This window comes from Chaetodon auriga, chromosome 14, assembly GCF_051107435.1.
Source record: "Chaetodon auriga isolate fChaAug3 chromosome 14, fChaAug3.hap1, whole genome shotgun sequence".
NCBI lineage: Eukaryota > Metazoa > Chordata > Actinopteri > Chaetodontiformes > Chaetodontidae > Chaetodon > Chaetodon auriga.
Window position 1 is genome coordinate 12,239,342 of NC_135087.1, and position 17,098 is coordinate 12,256,439.

The window sequence follows — 17,098 nt, forward strand, 5'->3', positions numbered from 1 at the left end:
TAAAATGTTCTCTTCATTAAAATGCTTGATTAAATGCACCTCAGCAACCCCATGCTTGCCCCCACTGGTCAAGAAGTTTTGTGTTTTTCTCCACGCCCAGTAATATTTTCTCAGTGGCTGATTAAACTTAACCATCCAATTACGGGCTGATTTGACGATATATAATGTGTGATGATAGAAAGACTTCAATCGTTTCATATTATGCTCTATCGTTTATTTCTCTCCACGGCAATGTTTCTCCTCATTTGGATGACACTTTGCGTTCTTCCAAACAGCAGGGGTGCAGGCTGAAAATTTGCATGAAACAACACCAACAAACATGGAGGAGAGTAAACGCAACACAGAGCGGGGTCATTCTGAACAGAAGAAGGACTAGCAAACCAAGCCTGGTCACAGACCAGACAAGACCACAGCAGACTGGAACAGAATCATATCAAACAACACAGAGTCGATTGATAGTTTATACATTAATATTTCACATTTTGTGACATGCTTAATTGGAAATTTGCAAAAAAGTTAAGAAATAAGGAGAAAAATAATGAAATATGAGCAAGTATCTTTTATTTATCAAGTATATAATTCAAATGTGATAAGAAATATGCCTTACCTTGTGACCATTTTATATAAACCATTCATTGAATTTTCAGAAGATGTTGGTGGTTAACATTATGGGATGAGGGTGGTGCTACAGCTGAACATGGTTTATTCTCTACCTGTGATAGAAACAATGTTGAGCAGCCTCCTCATGGTCTGTGGGCTGATGTCGCTGAACCAGTCCTCAGTCACCAGCAGCTTGGTCAGGTCGAAGGACATCTGCCTGGTGATGGTCCTCTGCATGTGCCGACGCCGGTATGTGTCCTTAACAGAGCGCAAAGAAAAACCAGAAACTCAAATTATCAGCATGAGATTGGAAATTTCACATGTTCGTCATGATTCCAGCTGGCTTGGCAAGATTAAAGCGTCTCCAAGACTACGGTTTCATTTGTGGTTTTAATGCATCTTGGCATTACGTGACGGAACGTAATGCTGAAAAATCAGAAATTTGGAAAGAATCAGAACTGCATTTTTATTGAAGTTCTATGAAATAAATCCTGTCGTTGTGTTAATTAAAACAATATATCAAAAATCTTGTGAGGTTTTTTTATTATGCCCTTGCAAAAAGACATCAGAGAAGTGGTGACAGATTTTGGAGACTACACAATGTGGGATAAATGATGCCAATCACTTCTAAAGTTTCTGGAATTTCCAGGTCATTGTGCCTCACTGGCAGGAAATTCATGAACATGTTAATAAATGACTGAAGTTGACATTCCTTTCAATTCTGAAGATGTATATACAGTTGTCATCTCATTTGAAGGGTGGAATATCATTGATAAGAAACAATTCAAATACTTCTGGCAGCAGGCAAAAAGGCTGTCATGAGGAAATGGCTAAAATCAGATAGAAATAATATATGAATTATATATTAGATTATTTTCCCTCAAAATACAAAAAAATATTTTTTTCCAGATTTGAACAAAGTTCAGACTTTAGCTCCTTGATATGACTTAAATAAATGAGTGAGAATATAACATGATATACAACTTTTGGTCTTTTTCCGCCCCTCGTTGCGGTATCTAAAATGACAGCTTCCCATGTTCAACTGTAGATAATTAAAGCTAACGTTATGTGAATTTCTTTGCAGTAACACCGAAACTATGTAAAATGACAAATGGGAAATGAATGCTTTTCCAAAATAAAAATAAAATTAAAAATAGCAGTATATCAGCAGGAAGGTAGGAGCAGGGTTACTGATGTAAAACCACTACAACTACAGGAGACATTTAACAGCCATTTACTGGAGTGGGAACTCTTTCAAATTAGATCTCTACAAAGTAAAAGCACAAGTGGAACACAAGCATAATATTACTTGTGCATAATCACTGCTGCAAGCTGTGCGTCATGAGACAGGAGAGCAGGCCTTACAGGGTCACCATGTGATCTCAGGCATGATCTCAGGATCTCAGGCCATGTCACTGCAAAACCTTACGCTTGAAAAAAACAACGTTTTCTTTCATTTTGTCACTCTAATGATCAGCTTCTTCTGTCTGCCCCTCTATGGAGTCTGTTTTCATGAGAAAAACATATAACTCCCTGTGACTGTACATAAAAATCAAAGAGCTACTGTCCAGAGCTGAACAGTCATGACACACAGGCGAGCTATTGACACAGATCTACCGGAGAACATCTGTGATGATATCAGACAGCTGCCATGGTCATGAGCCAAGGCGAGGCTTTTGGTTGACTTTGAAGTCATAACGCCAGTCTCATGACCTCTTTCTCAGAGAGATGAAACATATGGCCACCACTCAGCCAGAGCTGGAAAGGTCTATCATACAGACAGTCCTGTGCAGCTGACTTTCCATATTGATTCTAAGGTAGTTTTACTTCATTGGTTCATTTAGATGATTGTTTTTGTATCTGTTTCCTCTCCTCGCAGATGTTTCTGCTCAATCATTCTGTGAAAAAGGCTTGAGAGGGTGGTTCCTTTATTTCTTTATAAACACTGAATGTTCCAGGTGATAAATAGTTTCCTTATAAATTCATTTCATTCCGGTAAATGGAAATAAGATGGCAGAGATACTACTAATGTCATCCACAACTTGAGGAGCGACATGAAAATGGAGAGCCACTAATTCATTTTCTCGTCCTGCCCTCATTTTAATTTCCATTTGTAGAAAGAGGGCCCTCCTGCCAAGAGCTAGCTAGTGGTGGAGGGCAAATAAAAAGAGCATGCCGCCTCATAATAAAAGGCCAGCACCAATAATTGAGAGTACTGGTGAACCCGAGGTACAAACAAATGTCAAACAAACAAATAAGAGAGGGAGGCGGGAAGGAAGGAGGGGTAGCGAGAAGGTCTCGCGGGGGGGAGGAAGATCAGCGACAGCAGTGGAGTCACTTAGCCTCCTGCCAGCAGACCTGGTGCCAGTGTTTTGTCACAGGGACCCACTGCTGCTAGGCCTTGTCATTAGGCTGTGGCAACGCAGCAGGAAGGATAAACAGTCATTACATCAATTACACCAGGAACCTTGGCCGCACACAGAGCACCTCTCTCTTCTCATCTCGGTGTGTCTCCTTCTGTCCTCTGGCCTCTGCACTGCTTGCCAACACCACGCCTGTACTGAACAGCCCCCCCCCCCCCCCCCCCCCCCTTCAGGGAGGAGGCTGAAAACAGAGAGAGCGGTGAGGGTTTCTAAGGCAGCATCTCCAGCTCTAATCCAATGTTTTCTATTCAAGTTGTGGTGAGCTAACTGCATTTTAATTAAGTTTGATTAATGTTTCGGGACATCAAGTATCCATTTCCAGCTTTATGATATTTACAGACAGCAAGAGTGCTGTGGGAATAAGTGTTGTGGGAAAACAAATCTATTTTACCTCACTCTATAAACAAAACATGTCTTCATTTTAATTTTCTAGCAAAAGCTTGGCTACAATTTGGTATCAACTTTGGCTTTTTTGATTTGGTTGTTGTGGGTTAGGGTGGGGTATAAACTGTGCCTATTTAGGGTGACAAGTAGAATACACAGTGGTTGATATATCGGTCTTAGTATATCTAATTTGGATTTACTATAATCCTCCTCTTGGACTTGAATTTCTATTATTGCCAGTCTATTATTTTTACCATTCCTCCACCTACAACTTATTGCATCCAACCATCTGAGAAGAGGTCTTGTGTTTACATGCCAGGGTTCCTCTTAGGGTCAACAGTTTGGGTGGGGTCTGGAAACACTGATGTGGGAATATAAAACCCACCAAAACATTGTATGTGACATTGGCCTATACAAACTAAATCTAGGCTGGAAAAGCTGTTACCCTGCGGTTTAGGGCGGTCTTGCTGCCAAACTTGGCCTGGTCTTGGACCAAGCTGGACTGAGACATCTTCCTGTCCATATCTTCATGCCATCCTGGAGAGAGAGAGAGAGCGAGCAGAAGAGACAATGACAGTGCCTTTGAATAAAATAAATAAATACACACCAAATATTGGGTGGCTGTAGTTAAAACTGTGAGCAACACTCCATATATGTGCATACAAATACATTGATTATGAGCCCCTGTCCTTACCCTCAGCAGGCAATGCCTCTCCATTGGTGGGGGCTACCGTGCAGAGCTTTTTGGCCGTACTGAGGCCTCTACTGTTGAGGAATACTGGCAGGTGAACGATGTTCCTCATGTAGTCATGTCCATTGATGTTGGAGTCTCTCAGCACACTGTTGAGGTTTTGGTTGATAGCTTTGATGATAATATGGGGGTCACTGGCAAATATGGAGATGAAAGGGCCTTTGGAGAAGAGAACCCGCACCTAGAATGAGACAGGAACAGGAATAAGTTAGTGTGTAAAGGACCTCTTTTTGTTGTTGTTTCATAAAACATTTTTCAAACTATTATATCAGGCTGTTGCACTACTGCTTGGAATGAAATCAATTTGGTTCAATCATGTGAAGAACTGAGTTTTTAGCACAGCAGATCCCTGTGTGGAGTGTTTTCTACTTTAATATCAAAGGGTTAGTGGAGGCCTCAGTCAAATGTGGTACTTAAACTTTACAACCCCCGTGAGAGCTGACTGTCCACAGCACATGGTGTTGGGGATTTCCTATTTGTTAACTAAGGGACTTTGTTCAAGTGTCACAGGACATCAATTTGTGAAACAGGCACACGTGGTTTGTTAACCCCCTGGCCAACACCCTCAGTCTTGGCCTGCATGATTATGAACCTCTGTTACCACAGCAGCTGTCAGCACCATCGACTAAGGCGGCATCACATGATGTCACATCTTTAATGGACATTATCCAGTCGGCAAAGTACACAGACTGAAGAAAAAGAAGATTTTGTATTTTGCGTATCCAACAAAACATGGATGTCAGTCTGAATCTCTCTGAAGATGGTTTCAGAGCAACTGGGAGGTGCTTGCCGAGATGAGAAGATGACATTAGCACGCAGGAGGTTGCCATCTTCTCTGGGATTACTTCACAAAATAATAACATTTGGCTAAATGAAATTATATTACAGCAGCTGGGAAGAAGAATCTTAAGTTGGAGGCAAGCTGAGGCAGCTGGGAACTCCGGGGTGGATGCACGGTGCTGGAGATGTGTGGGGTCTGTGTGCACAGGTGAAACGCCCACTGAAAGTTAAGGCCGCATGGCAGCTGCTCTACAACAAGCTGTCTCACGGCTGCAAATGTGCTCAAGTGACAGATGTTGAAAAGTGTAATTCCTTCATATTATCTTGTTATGAGGAAAGACGAAGCTGCACTCATCATTCATGTGGCCACGCATAGGATCATCTGCAAACACACACCGTGTCCAGCATCTGCAGTACTTTGTCCTGCTCACAGGCGTCCAGTCCGTCGATGATGACAGCCATGCGTGTCTGATTCTGGGTAAAGCCATCTATGGTTTTGGCCATTTTTGACATTAGCTCCACTTCATGCTTCAGAACCTGGTGTAGGGGAAAAACAAACAGCTCAGAACAGTTTAATTATCAATGTTTATGCGTGAAAAGAAATTGATTGGATTCAGAACTACAGCTTCTTAACTTCATAAGCAAATGGAAAGCCCCTTTAGCTATGACACCACAATGTCAAAGGATTTCCATTTGTCCTTGATCGGACACAATAACTACAGTGCATTAGTTTACCTTCATAAATCCTTCACTCTTGAGTTTGTGCAAGTTGTTGGCAGCACTGTGCAGCCGTTTCCTCTGGGAGTTGAGGATTGAGTCGGCCACCTGCCACCAGGTCCTACAGTTGAGCAGCAAGGCCAGGCCCACCACACTGGCCATGGCTATCAGCACTGCATTTACTGTCAAGTTCTCAGGGTCCACCTGAGAAATAAAGGCATTGACACTGATTACTGGTGACCTTGTAGTTTGAGCACATGCTATTTAAATGTAGCATCCCTGGTTCATTGCTCTCACCCACCTTAAAGATGGCCAGCAGGGCCATACCAGTGATTAGGCATCCCAGGGTCAAGGCAAACAGCACGAAGGAGGGAACACAACATGTTTTCTTCCACTTCTTAGCTGGAGTATGAAAGGAAGGTAGAGGAAAACGGGAGAGAGATGCACTTGGAATTACCACAACTTTCACATACGAATGTCATTTAAGGAAGAATGTAGTTAATAAAGAAAAGACTGCCTTAAACAGCATTCTCTATCTAATTTTGCTGTGATGTAAGCATATGCAAGAAACCTGATATATTTCACTTCTTGAAATTTTGGTTTTACAGTCTACAAAAACTGTACAGTTACACAGAGACTAAAGCCAAAGACCGAGACCTCACCTTGGACCTCATCGTTCTTGAAAACCCTGAAAAGCCTGGTGGCCATGAAGCCAAACTCCCTCTCACAGGCATCTGAGAGCGTGGCAACCATCTCAGCCATGGAGGTCTCCCCCCCAACGCTGGACAGACGATTATAATCCGTGAACAAGAACCTGTGTGGCATGTGACAAAGAGAAATGATGCTTTGATTCGCTCAGTTAGACAGCAAACTGCAGATGGGACTGGGACTGAAGTATTCACTTTAATAATGTATATTTTTGTCTTGGACCTGGGGAAGTGACGCAAATCCCTAAGAGTGTGTGTGTGTGTGTGTGTGTGTGTGTGTGTGTGTGTGTGTGTGACTGTCGCTGTCACCTGACAGGCAGCGCGCGGGTGGTCTGCTCAGGAAGTTCAGGGGGGTTGACGAACATCAGTTTGAGCAGCAGCTCCAGGTAGCCGACCTGGCGTGCCAGACGGGTGCTGATGACCCACGCCCAGTTCCAGCTCTCCCTCTCACGCCGACTTCCAAAGTACACCAACACTGGAGACAGTAGACAGTAGTAGTATTAGTAGTATTAGAATTGGGTGGCATTTGTTTGGTAAAAGCCTTGTATTAATATATGTGTAAGCATTTATATTTAATCGATTTAAAACTCATGTAATCATCATGTAATTCAACCATGTCTATGCTCTCCCTGCGGAGCAGGTCGAATGAAATCAGAATTGGTTATCACATCACTGTTGCATGTCTAGCTCTAGATTTGTCTCCTCACCGAAAAAGATGTAGAGCAAGGCGAGGAGGCTGAGGGAGACGGCAATTGCCAGCTTGGGATCAACAGTAAAGCCCAGAACCACGGCCACTGAGCCGCAGAGTAGCAGGGTGAGGAAGACAACCAGCCAAGAGAACTGGAACAACGGCTCTATCTGCTGGCCTGCAAAGGTCTTCATCTCATCTGTTGGACAAGAGGGAGGAAAAAGAGGCTAAAAAAATATTCTCATGTCAGATATTTCAATCAAGTATATGAGGGACATTTTCAAATAAAGGATACGTTGAAAATCATAATTTAAAGTGTTACAGAAGGAGTGAGTTGTTTTGTCCAGAAAGCCAGTTTCCACAGTTCAGTACTCTTAATCTTTGTCAGACAGTTTCTAATGCTGTAGGCTTACTTACCCTCCAGTTTCTTAAGAAGGAAAGACTTGCCGCTGCCCCACTGAGCGTACAGTCCGACACAGATAGGCGGCTGCATGGTGGGCTCGCTAAGGATGTCTGCTAGAGCACTGCTATACAGGTCATAACCCAACATGTCTCCATCCGACTCAGAGGGGGAGAGGTGCTCTGAGAGAGAAAGAGAGGCAAAAAGAAAAATGTAAAGAGAGAAAAAGATTAACGGTGTAGAAAGAAGATATGACAAGAAAACGTAATGCAGTTTAATCTTTTCTGGCTATGCGCTTGTTCTGTCACACGGTTCCTTCTGAATGAAATACAGAAATGGGTCATACTGGCTCCAAATATCTGCGTGAGGATGCTTTTCTGGTGGGTACAGTCGATGTTGTACGGCGTCTCTCCAGCTTTGTTGGGCCGGTAAAGCAGGCGGCCATCTTTAGGGTTCCTCAGCAGCAGCTCAGCCAACTTTCGACTTCGCCCTCGGATGGCAATGTGGAGGGGCGTGTCCCCTTTCTGAGTCAAGAAAAACACAGAGAAAAAGAAATGTCCAGATCACTGCACTAAATAATGCTATTAAAGTACTGCTATGACAATTTGTTTTGAGTACACGAGTGCGCAGTATACAAGTGTCCTTTAAAAAGTACCTTGTCCAATGCAGACACCTTAGCACCTTTATCTAGCAGCAGTTCCACTATTTCTATGTTCCTCATTTTTGTGGCTTTGATAAGTGGAGTCTCTCCTTCCTAAAACACAAAGATTATATGACATAGTGAAGGGAAAACCCTTAAACCTTTATGTTTTAAAGTCAGTATAGAAGAAATAAAAAGAAAAACATGATACTTTAGTAGAAATTTGAGGGATAAGAGAGAGTGCATTTTACTCCTCTACTACAGGGTGTGCTGTACCTTCGTGCAGCTCTCGGTGTCAGGATTACACTGCAGGATATCTCTCACCATGGTAGCGTTGCCTTTTTCCACTGCCCAGTAGAGGGCAGTCTTTCCATCCTGATGTGGAAGGGACAAAGCAAATACCAGCTTGTTTATGTTGACAAAATAAACTGTGTAAGAAATACAAAAAGGATTATGGACTAGTGTGCATAACTGAGGATGCATCGTGTGTAGTGTATGTATAATGTGAAGGATTACCCATAGTGCACCAAGATGTGTCTGTTTATGCAGCGATAATACTTGTGTATGTTTGCGTAATTCTAACCCATGGATTGAAGTTCACTTAACCAAGAAACAACAGAGCTTGAGAACACAAGAAGGCCTCCTGCCTACTTTTAAACATCAATAAGGCAGCAAAGATAAAGACAGAGGAGCTCCCACCTGGCCTCTGACGTCAATATCTGCGTATTTGTTCAGCAGAGCTCGGACTATCTCCACATGACCTCCTCTCACTGCTCCAATAAGCATCGTTTCCCCACTCTGAAAGGGAGACCGAAAGGAAAAACAGGCACAGAGAGGCATGAATTGTGTTTCACTCAGCAGTGTATTTCATATCAACTGCTCTTCTGCATCTTCAAACAGAAAGCATGTAATGCTGCTGTAGGGTGTCCTCACCCTGTCTGGGATATTGACATAGGTGCCAGCATCCAGCAGGTCCTGTACGATCTCGGTGTGTCCCTCCTTGGCAGCAATGGCCAGGGCTGTGCTGCCATCCTTGTCCGTCATGTTGACATTTGGGTTCCTCTTCAGCAGCTCCTTAACGACCTTTGTGTAGCCACCTTTCACTGCCACGATCAGAGCCGTCATTGAGTTCTGAAAAGACACAAGGAGGAGGAACTGAAATTTGCAGATTTGAGGGTCCCTCTCACCCCAACATATTTTGACTAGGTGTGAAGATGTGAAATGGCTGGTCTTAAATATGTCAAATGTTCAATAATTTATGGCAGAAGATTAACAAACTGTATTTCCCAAATGCTATCAGTCTATTTCAGCAGCTTTGGGAGACACCACAGGCTCAATGACAATTTATCATTGACATATTGCATAGCAAGCCCAATAACTCATACATTTTTCCAGGCACTAGTGTCTCTTAATTACATAAAATTAATTGCTCTCAAACATTTGCTAGTATAGTTCCATCTGATTACTGATGCTACATATCAACCTATCACATCATTCAGTTTGTGTCAGCACAGATGCAACATGACTCGAAGGAGCACAGATGCGCTGCGTCATAGATGCCATCAATTATTTAATATTGCAGTTTGCGAATGCCTTTGTAGAGCTCGGGAGCATTAAATCTTGATTGTGTGAAAACTACACTGGCGAGAACAGGCCGCTTTGTGTGTCATGGCACCCACGGTGAACCCAAAACAAAATTAGACTTGCTCAGCTGTTAAGTTACCTGTTCAGAGACCCAAATCAAATATTAACACTGTTTAGGAAACAGACAAACATCATACTATTCAAAATAGTTGTGGGTGCAAAGCCATATAGAAGCATTTTAATATGGGTATTGGCACTCAAAAACTAAAACAATCTTCCATATTTTTTATATAAACTACAATTTTAAAATGCAGTTCAACCTAATTGCAGATTGACTATTGATTAAAATAATTTATAGGTCACACAGACAGCGACAGAGCATGCATATCATGTAAAAAGGCTAATAAGGTTTTGTGAAGTCAAACTTTGGGAAGTCTTTACAGACGAAAGTATGATGAATGCCACTGACAAATACTAAGCAAGCATACAGGAAATCTACAATCTACTTACCGCTCCTTCTTGGTCCACATCCGCCCCGTTGGCCAGAAGATGCATCACACTGTCATAGTGGCCCTTCCTGGCTGCCCAGATCAAAGGAGTGGTGCCATACTGGGAAGAAAAGAAGAAAATATGTTCGGACATGAGTGGTGAGAGATGATTTTAGTCAACAACCCAGGGGCTTGTAAATACTTACAAAGGAAGGATAATAAATCAAGAAGAATCTTTTACGGTCATAGCACTAACTACATCTTCCGCATGATTAAAAACAAGTAAATGACGACCATCTGTCAGTGTGTAGTTACCTTGTCTGAGCAGTTGACCTTGGCTCCATGCTGCAGGAGGAGATGGACAATCTCAGCATGGCCTCGACCTGCCGCCCAGATAATGGGGTAGACGCTGTACTGTTGGGGCAGAGGACAGGGGTGAAGTCATGCTGACAGTAACTAATGACCAGTGTCAGGCCTGTGGTCGTACTAACGCTTTAAGCCACCTCAAAAGACTGAAACAGCAGATGATGGGGGAGGCATCGCACTGTGCAGGTGACAAGCAGGCTTGTGGTCATGTCCAGTTGTGTTTACTGACAATTTATGGCCCATGATCATATAATTAATTTTATCTGGAGCGATCATGGACATCAACATATCATGTGAACACTGTGAAATGTAAACATACCTATTATAAGTCTAAGTTTGCTAATATAAAGGAACAACAGATGCCAATGCTGCTATGATGCAACAGTGTGTCCAGTCTCAGTACCTGACCAGTGATGTTGGGGTTAGCTCCTTTTTCCAGGAGCAGCTCAGCCACATCTGTACGACCTTTATAGGCTGCCCACATGAGAGCAGTCCAACCGCCCTGAGTAAGATATAGACAGAACACAGTTGAGTTAAACAGAAACATTAAGAGGATAGGGAAGGAGAGAAGGTTAGTTCATGACTACAAAACAGCTCTACGTACAGAAAATATGCTGTATTAACATGTGTGTTATAGTCTGAACATATAATCATAGGTGTTACTTTATTAGAATTAGGTGGAAGGGCAACAATAAGATTAAATTCCAGCCTTACAGGATGGGCAATTTCTAAGCAGATTTTGTGTTAGGAAAATGTGCTATTTCCAGCTGGTGTGACACACTTTCCAGTGAGTGAACAGTATCACACAGAGTGGTTTATTATAATCCCTATGTGATGACTGGCTGTGATCTGTCCTGTGCAGCTTAGACATGTCCCGCATGGCAGTGAGTCAGGTGATGTCCTGAGTCACTTCCATAAAGTCAAAGAAGCCAAGGATTAAAAATCAGCTCTAAATGTCTCATCATAGATGATAAAATAGTGAAGTAAATAAAAAAGTGCCACCTTTGGGTGTCAATATAGACATTTAATACACTACTTACACTACTCACTGAGAGTTACTGCTCATTTGGATTACATTTCAAGCAACTCTGGCTGCTGGAAATATACATTTTGAGCTGGTACATCTGCATAACAAATAGTACTGAACATACTCAGCCCAGGGTAATAAATTTATGTATCTCATCTGCATGTTGCCAATCGTCTGCTCATGAATATACAGAATAGCTGCCAGAGCAAGCCTACAGACAACTGTCTGCCTCTGACAAGTCCAGATCCCAAGACTAAATTATATCATTGCCCCACGCAGACAACCAGAGCTCAGTAAATGGGATTACTCCTAGAGAGGAGCTATCACACATACAGTAAATTCATTTTATGTCTATTTCAAGACTAATGGATCATCCTGTTCAACCAGCACTGGGGTCATCACATTTTACGGAAAACATTAATGTACATACAGTCGGGATGTAGAAACTTTGTTATATTTTGAAGGCTACATTATCAAGACGCAACTTATGGCACGAGTTTGAGCAGCTTGTTAATCACTGTCTGAAGTTTAATGTTTCAAGTATATTTAGAAGTTTGACACAGTGTCTTGTTCCATGTTAGCTATCACATCTTCCTATAAGCATAAATTGTCTTTTATTTTTTTTCTTAAGATAACTTACTGGCCATTTGAGACATGTTTTGACAGTAGATAGTATAGATATAGAGGAAACGAGAAGAGACAACGAGGGGGGTGACATGCACCAAGGGTCCCTCGAATCAAACCGAGGACATTACATGGCATACATCTCATCCACGAAGCCACCGGGATGGCCTTCTTTTTGTAGACTTAATATTGATAACACTACATATCTCAGTAACACTATCTTCTCACCATGTCTCGATGTTCCAGGTTAGCATTGTTCTCCAGCAGTTCCCTCACCACCTCGATGTGGCCCTCCTTAGCTGCTGAGATCAACGCTGTCCAGCAGTCCTGCACACACAGACAACCTGTTACCCTGGGAACCCCCATCACACTCCAAATCCAGTTGGACAAACGTCGGTCCGAGCTCTACGCGGGACGCTCCGGGGACTGTCAAAGCACTGTACCTACCAGCTGGTCATACCAGGTGCTCATGGGAACACGATGTCGCATTGACATACAGGAGTGTCCGAGAGTTAAGTATGAAAGACAAGAGCGACTTTAGCATGTAATACTTCTCCTTTCTTCTTCTCCGTTAGCGCCAGAATGAACACAAGTTTGAGTGTGCTATGTGTAATAGCAGGTTATATGTACGTGAGATGTTAATGAGAGGTGTAGCGTGTGAGCATGCAAGTGTGTGCCTAAGTGGGAGGGTATATACATGCATGAGTGTGTGCGTGTGAGGGAGTCAGCTCCTGAAGGCACAGGGTGTTGGCCAGCAAGTGGATCCTGTCATTTAGTCAAAAGAGCTAAGGTAAAAGTGTGTAATAAGTCGTCATTATGGCTCATAATAGCTATGGACTAAGCCCGAGTGTGGTGAGTTCAGCAAGATGGAACATCAAGGTTTCTAGCTCAGCTACGTCTTTTTGTCAAGTGGATGATGTGGTTAAAATGACCGCATTGTTTTTCACCTGTGCCTGGAGTGTGATCTAGTATAACGCCACATGTACCTGTGCGTGTGGGGATGTTCACATTAGGCATTTTGAGAGGTTATGTGTGTGCGTGTGCATGCTTACAACATCGTCCAAGTTAACGTTGGCTCCTCTCCTAATGAGCTCTTGCGCTATCTCCAGATTGCCCTGCTCTGCCGCCACCATCAGGGGAGTCTGTCCATTCTGGAACAAGGAAAAAGGGAGGTAACAGAATCCATGATACAGATTTTACCACACCAACAAGCCAATTAATTTCACTGTTTTCTCTGTAACCCTCTGAGAACTCACTGGGAAAAAGAACTGGCAGGCAGTGATACTATTTGATGATTCAACTCTAACCTTATGCTATAAGACAACTTGATAATAGATCCCCTAATGAAATACAGCTAACACATAAAAATGGTTTCTATTAGTCAGGTTAAAGGGTAAAGATGGTGTTATTTGTCATTACTTTTACTGTCAATAAATGAAAAAAAAAAAAAAAAAAACAGTCTCTCAATACTCTCCTGTGCCAGAGCCACAAGGACCTTCATTCTTACTGAAGAGATGAATAGTAAAAAGGGTAAACAATTCCCAAAACACTGATAAAAAATTACAGTAAACAGTGTATTTGTTGGGGACTATTTTCAGATGTGGATGCGGTTCAGTAGTGAGTAGTTACAGCAGTTTATGTGGGACTGACGTGAAAATAAACTACAGTGATGGCAATGAACGAGCAGGTCATCCATTGTAATTGTGCGGGTCATTGATGTGTTTTTGGATAACAATGGAGGTCTATGGCACAGAGAATAATGCTACATAAGGCTGTACATACATGTTAGTAGGATCAGTTCATTGTAGGTTCTGGTCTTCTCATGGGATTTGTTGACGACGTAACATACCATCAGCCCTATCCTTTAGCTTGTGAACAATAATTTAAATGTATGCACTATAAGTGCAGGGAACAGACTTTACCTCACAACGACAGCAGCTATAACAGATCAAAACACTGGACAGGTATTCCTGGCTTTTCACATGCCCCTTATAACTCTCTGTTTGTTTCTTTCAGGGTACATTGCATCATTGTTAAGTTCTTCTAGGAGTACTTAGTGCCCACAAAAGTATTTACCCCCCTTAGAAGTTTTCATGGTTCAATCTTTTATGTAACGAAGTCAAAGTGGGATTAATGTGGCTGTTTTGACACCGATCAACAGAAAAAGACCCCTAAATGTCAAAGTGAAATCAAATCTCTATGAAGTGATTAAAATTAATTAAGACAACAAAACATGAAAATGTCCAAGGGATTGACTAGTTTTTATAAGTGCTATATCATATGTGGCCAATTTAAAGGGAAACCTTCCAGAAAGCCTTTCCCATTAACCCTCTATTAGCCAAACACAATACAAAGTACTGTCTTTTCTTTGCAAATGGCTTTACAATCAGTTTCAGGAGTATTGTTTCATTACAGCTGCACAACAGATTCCATTATCCCTTTTCCCACAAAACACTTGTTACATGATCTCAAAGAGACACTCATTACTTCACACTTTGTCTTACTAATGGCTGACTTACATCACTCCTGCTGTCCACATCTTTGAACTTGTCCAAATGAGCTTTGATGGCAGCCAGGTTCTCCTCCTCCACGTAGCTGAACAGACTCTGGACAGCCAGAGAGGTCATCTTCAGGGAGGTGGTGGTATCCATGGCTGACTGCTAACCACCTGTACACCTCTGTAGAGTGAGACGAAGGCAGATTAGCATTCACAGAAGGTTAAAGTTACCAATGTTGTCTATCTGGCCTGCACAGCTAAATGTACAACACTACTAAGAGAGAAGCAGTTGTTAAATGGAAGCCAGGAAGGGTGTGGTGTGTCTTTGAAGTAAGGCTAGGGAATAAATATGTACTGTCCAAACCCAGCTCACACGCACAAACTCACCCATACAAACAAAAAACAGGCTGCATGTTTTTGCCCAGCTACAAATATCACTACATACATTCACAAAAGAGGGTGTCATATCTTGAAACCTGAAAAACACACTCAGTAGAGCGTAAATCTGCGGCAGGTATGTTTGTGGGCAAACTGAAGCAGTTGATCGCTTGCAGCCTCTACTGGTTTGCTGTATGTCAGTTACTGATTTAATAGTTTAACACGTATTTGTTTACAAAATGCATTGCATAAGCATAATATTAATAATAGAATATTTAAGTTATTAAAGCAGTGGTTAGATATTTTGGAAAATAAACTGGCTTTCTTGCTGAAAGTTAGAGAAGATTGATACCACTGTCAGTTAGCTTAGCTTAGCATAAAGAAAGGAAACTGGGTAACAGCCAGCCTGGCTCTGGCTGAATGTGATAAAATCTGCATACCTCTAAAGTCACACACTTGACAACTATTGAATGCATAGCTTTGCAATTTCGTACAGTTATTCAAGGTCTCTAAAGATGAATTATGGCGACTTGACTTTGACTTTTCCTCTAAGCTTCAACATCAGTTCGACAGTACAGTTTATCCAGTACTTTAAGCTGTGACCAAATACCTCCAAAACTAATCGCATTCACATCAGCCTCAGCTGTTCTTTGTGTCTAGTGCCAATTAGCAGATGTTAGCTTGCTAACATGCTAAAAGATGACAATAAACATATAGCTAAAGGGACTTCCTGTTACACAATGCAGTGTTAACACACAGCATTCTCAATGCCTGCTTTGAGCTTCCCTTTTACAAGTAACACTCACAATTAATCACTCCCAAAAAAGCTGACTCAAATTTTGCATAGATTTGCTGACAGCTATTTCAATAGGGCAGCATAAATGCAAAACAAATTGTTGAACTAATTGAACAAAACAAATACAAAATTTTCATATGCATGGTTTCTATGTATTTTATGCTTATTATGTTTTACTTTTACTTTAAATAGTAAAAGCAGAATGTCACAAAATATCATTAGGTTGTACAAGCACCAGTGTATGCCTTCACTGTCATATAAGGCACAAACACCACCACAAACACATTCCTCAACCTTTAGGACAGTTATATGTGTCCGTTTCAACAAGAATGTAAAAGTATGGTTACACTAGGACAATGTAATGCACATGCCCATTACACAAGAGCTAATAGGGGCACTTGGTTCAGTTCAGTTTAGTTCAGTCTGCCTGCTCATGCTGAAAACATGAACTGAAATTTGTCTGCTCAGTATAATGAAGGCAGACCAATCACAATGCTCAGCTCACAAAAGTCCACTGAAGTCATCAAATACCACTGAAGACTAACAATAGTCTTTAAACTTTGATCCTTTGATGTCATGATGAGAGAATTGGTGCACTCAACTGTGTGCTCCAATTATATCAAGACCAACCTGAGTTCTACCCTCCTCCACTGCCTAAATTGGACTTTGTGGAACTTTCATACACCAAACAAGAAAAGTCCTGCTTTCTTTTAAGTGCCTGAAAGTACAATCAGTGCACAGTTGCACACAATCTCACTCAAACTGCTTTTCATTGATGGGAAAACAGCAATAAGACTCAGTTAGGCCATTGTCTGCATCTGACAAATCAATGCAGATGGCCGTCTTTGGGGGGATAATCTATAACTTGGCTCCACCATTTGAAAGAATTATTTTAAACTCAGACATAGACTAGCATGTTCCTTTTACTCATCATTTTACTCAGTAATTTCAACCATTTTCACCTTGGAGTTCAAAAGCAGTACACTTCCGTAACTATTTGGCACAGACAAGGTTGCCTCTGAAAAGTAATATACATTAAAAAGCTTCCCAGACGTCATGTGCATTATTTTACCCGACAAAATAAACCCCCCTTCAAACATGGCTATTTTATCTGTAGTAGGCATTCATTCAATCAATGAAAAACTCATTAATGATTCATCAAGATGGGCTCCTCCATCATGGTCAGACTTACTTCCTGCCCACAAAAGCACAGAATTTATGAGCTGCATTCGTTGATTGCAAGTTGCC

The 17,098-nt window shown here is 41.8% G+C and overlaps 1 protein-coding gene across 4 annotated transcripts in view; it reads right to left on the bottom strand.

The window, feature by feature from the left end:
- Positions 1 to 17,098, bottom strand: part of kidins220a (kinase D-interacting substrate 220a) — a 46,744-nt gene that overhangs the window by 27,128 nt on the left and 2,518 nt on the right. For all 4 annotated transcript variants that reach the window (XM_076748896.1, XM_076748895.1, XM_076748894.1 and 1 more), the window contains exons 2-22: positions 14,699 to 14,857; positions 13,232 to 13,330; positions 12,408 to 12,506; positions 10,932 to 11,030; positions 10,478 to 10,576; positions 10,185 to 10,283; positions 9,024 to 9,221; positions 8,790 to 8,888; positions 8,367 to 8,465; positions 8,106 to 8,204; positions 7,797 to 7,974; positions 7,468 to 7,632; positions 7,070 to 7,249; positions 6,672 to 6,837; positions 6,318 to 6,469; positions 5,957 to 6,057; positions 5,674 to 5,859; positions 5,335 to 5,475; positions 4,102 to 4,339; positions 3,853 to 3,944; positions 714 to 858 (exon numbers count right to left, since the gene is read on the bottom strand). In XM_076748896.1, the coding sequence (XP_076605011.1) occupies positions 714 to 858; positions 3,853 to 3,944; positions 4,102 to 4,339; positions 5,335 to 5,475; positions 5,674 to 5,859; positions 5,957 to 6,057; positions 6,318 to 6,469; positions 6,672 to 6,837; positions 7,070 to 7,249; positions 7,468 to 7,632; positions 7,797 to 7,974; positions 8,106 to 8,204; positions 8,367 to 8,465; positions 8,790 to 8,888; positions 9,024 to 9,221; positions 10,185 to 10,283; positions 10,478 to 10,576; positions 10,932 to 11,030; positions 12,408 to 12,506; positions 13,232 to 13,330; positions 14,699 to 14,830 (2,866 nt within the window). In that variant the 5' untranslated portion in view covers positions 14,831 to 14,857. The remainder of the gene's footprint in view (positions 1 to 713; positions 859 to 3,852; positions 3,945 to 4,101; positions 4,340 to 5,334; positions 5,476 to 5,673; positions 5,860 to 5,956; positions 6,058 to 6,317; positions 6,470 to 6,671; positions 6,838 to 7,069; positions 7,250 to 7,467; positions 7,633 to 7,796; positions 7,975 to 8,105; positions 8,205 to 8,366; positions 8,466 to 8,789; positions 8,889 to 9,023; positions 9,222 to 10,184; positions 10,284 to 10,477; positions 10,577 to 10,931; positions 11,031 to 12,407; positions 12,507 to 13,231; positions 13,331 to 14,698; positions 14,858 to 17,098) is intronic.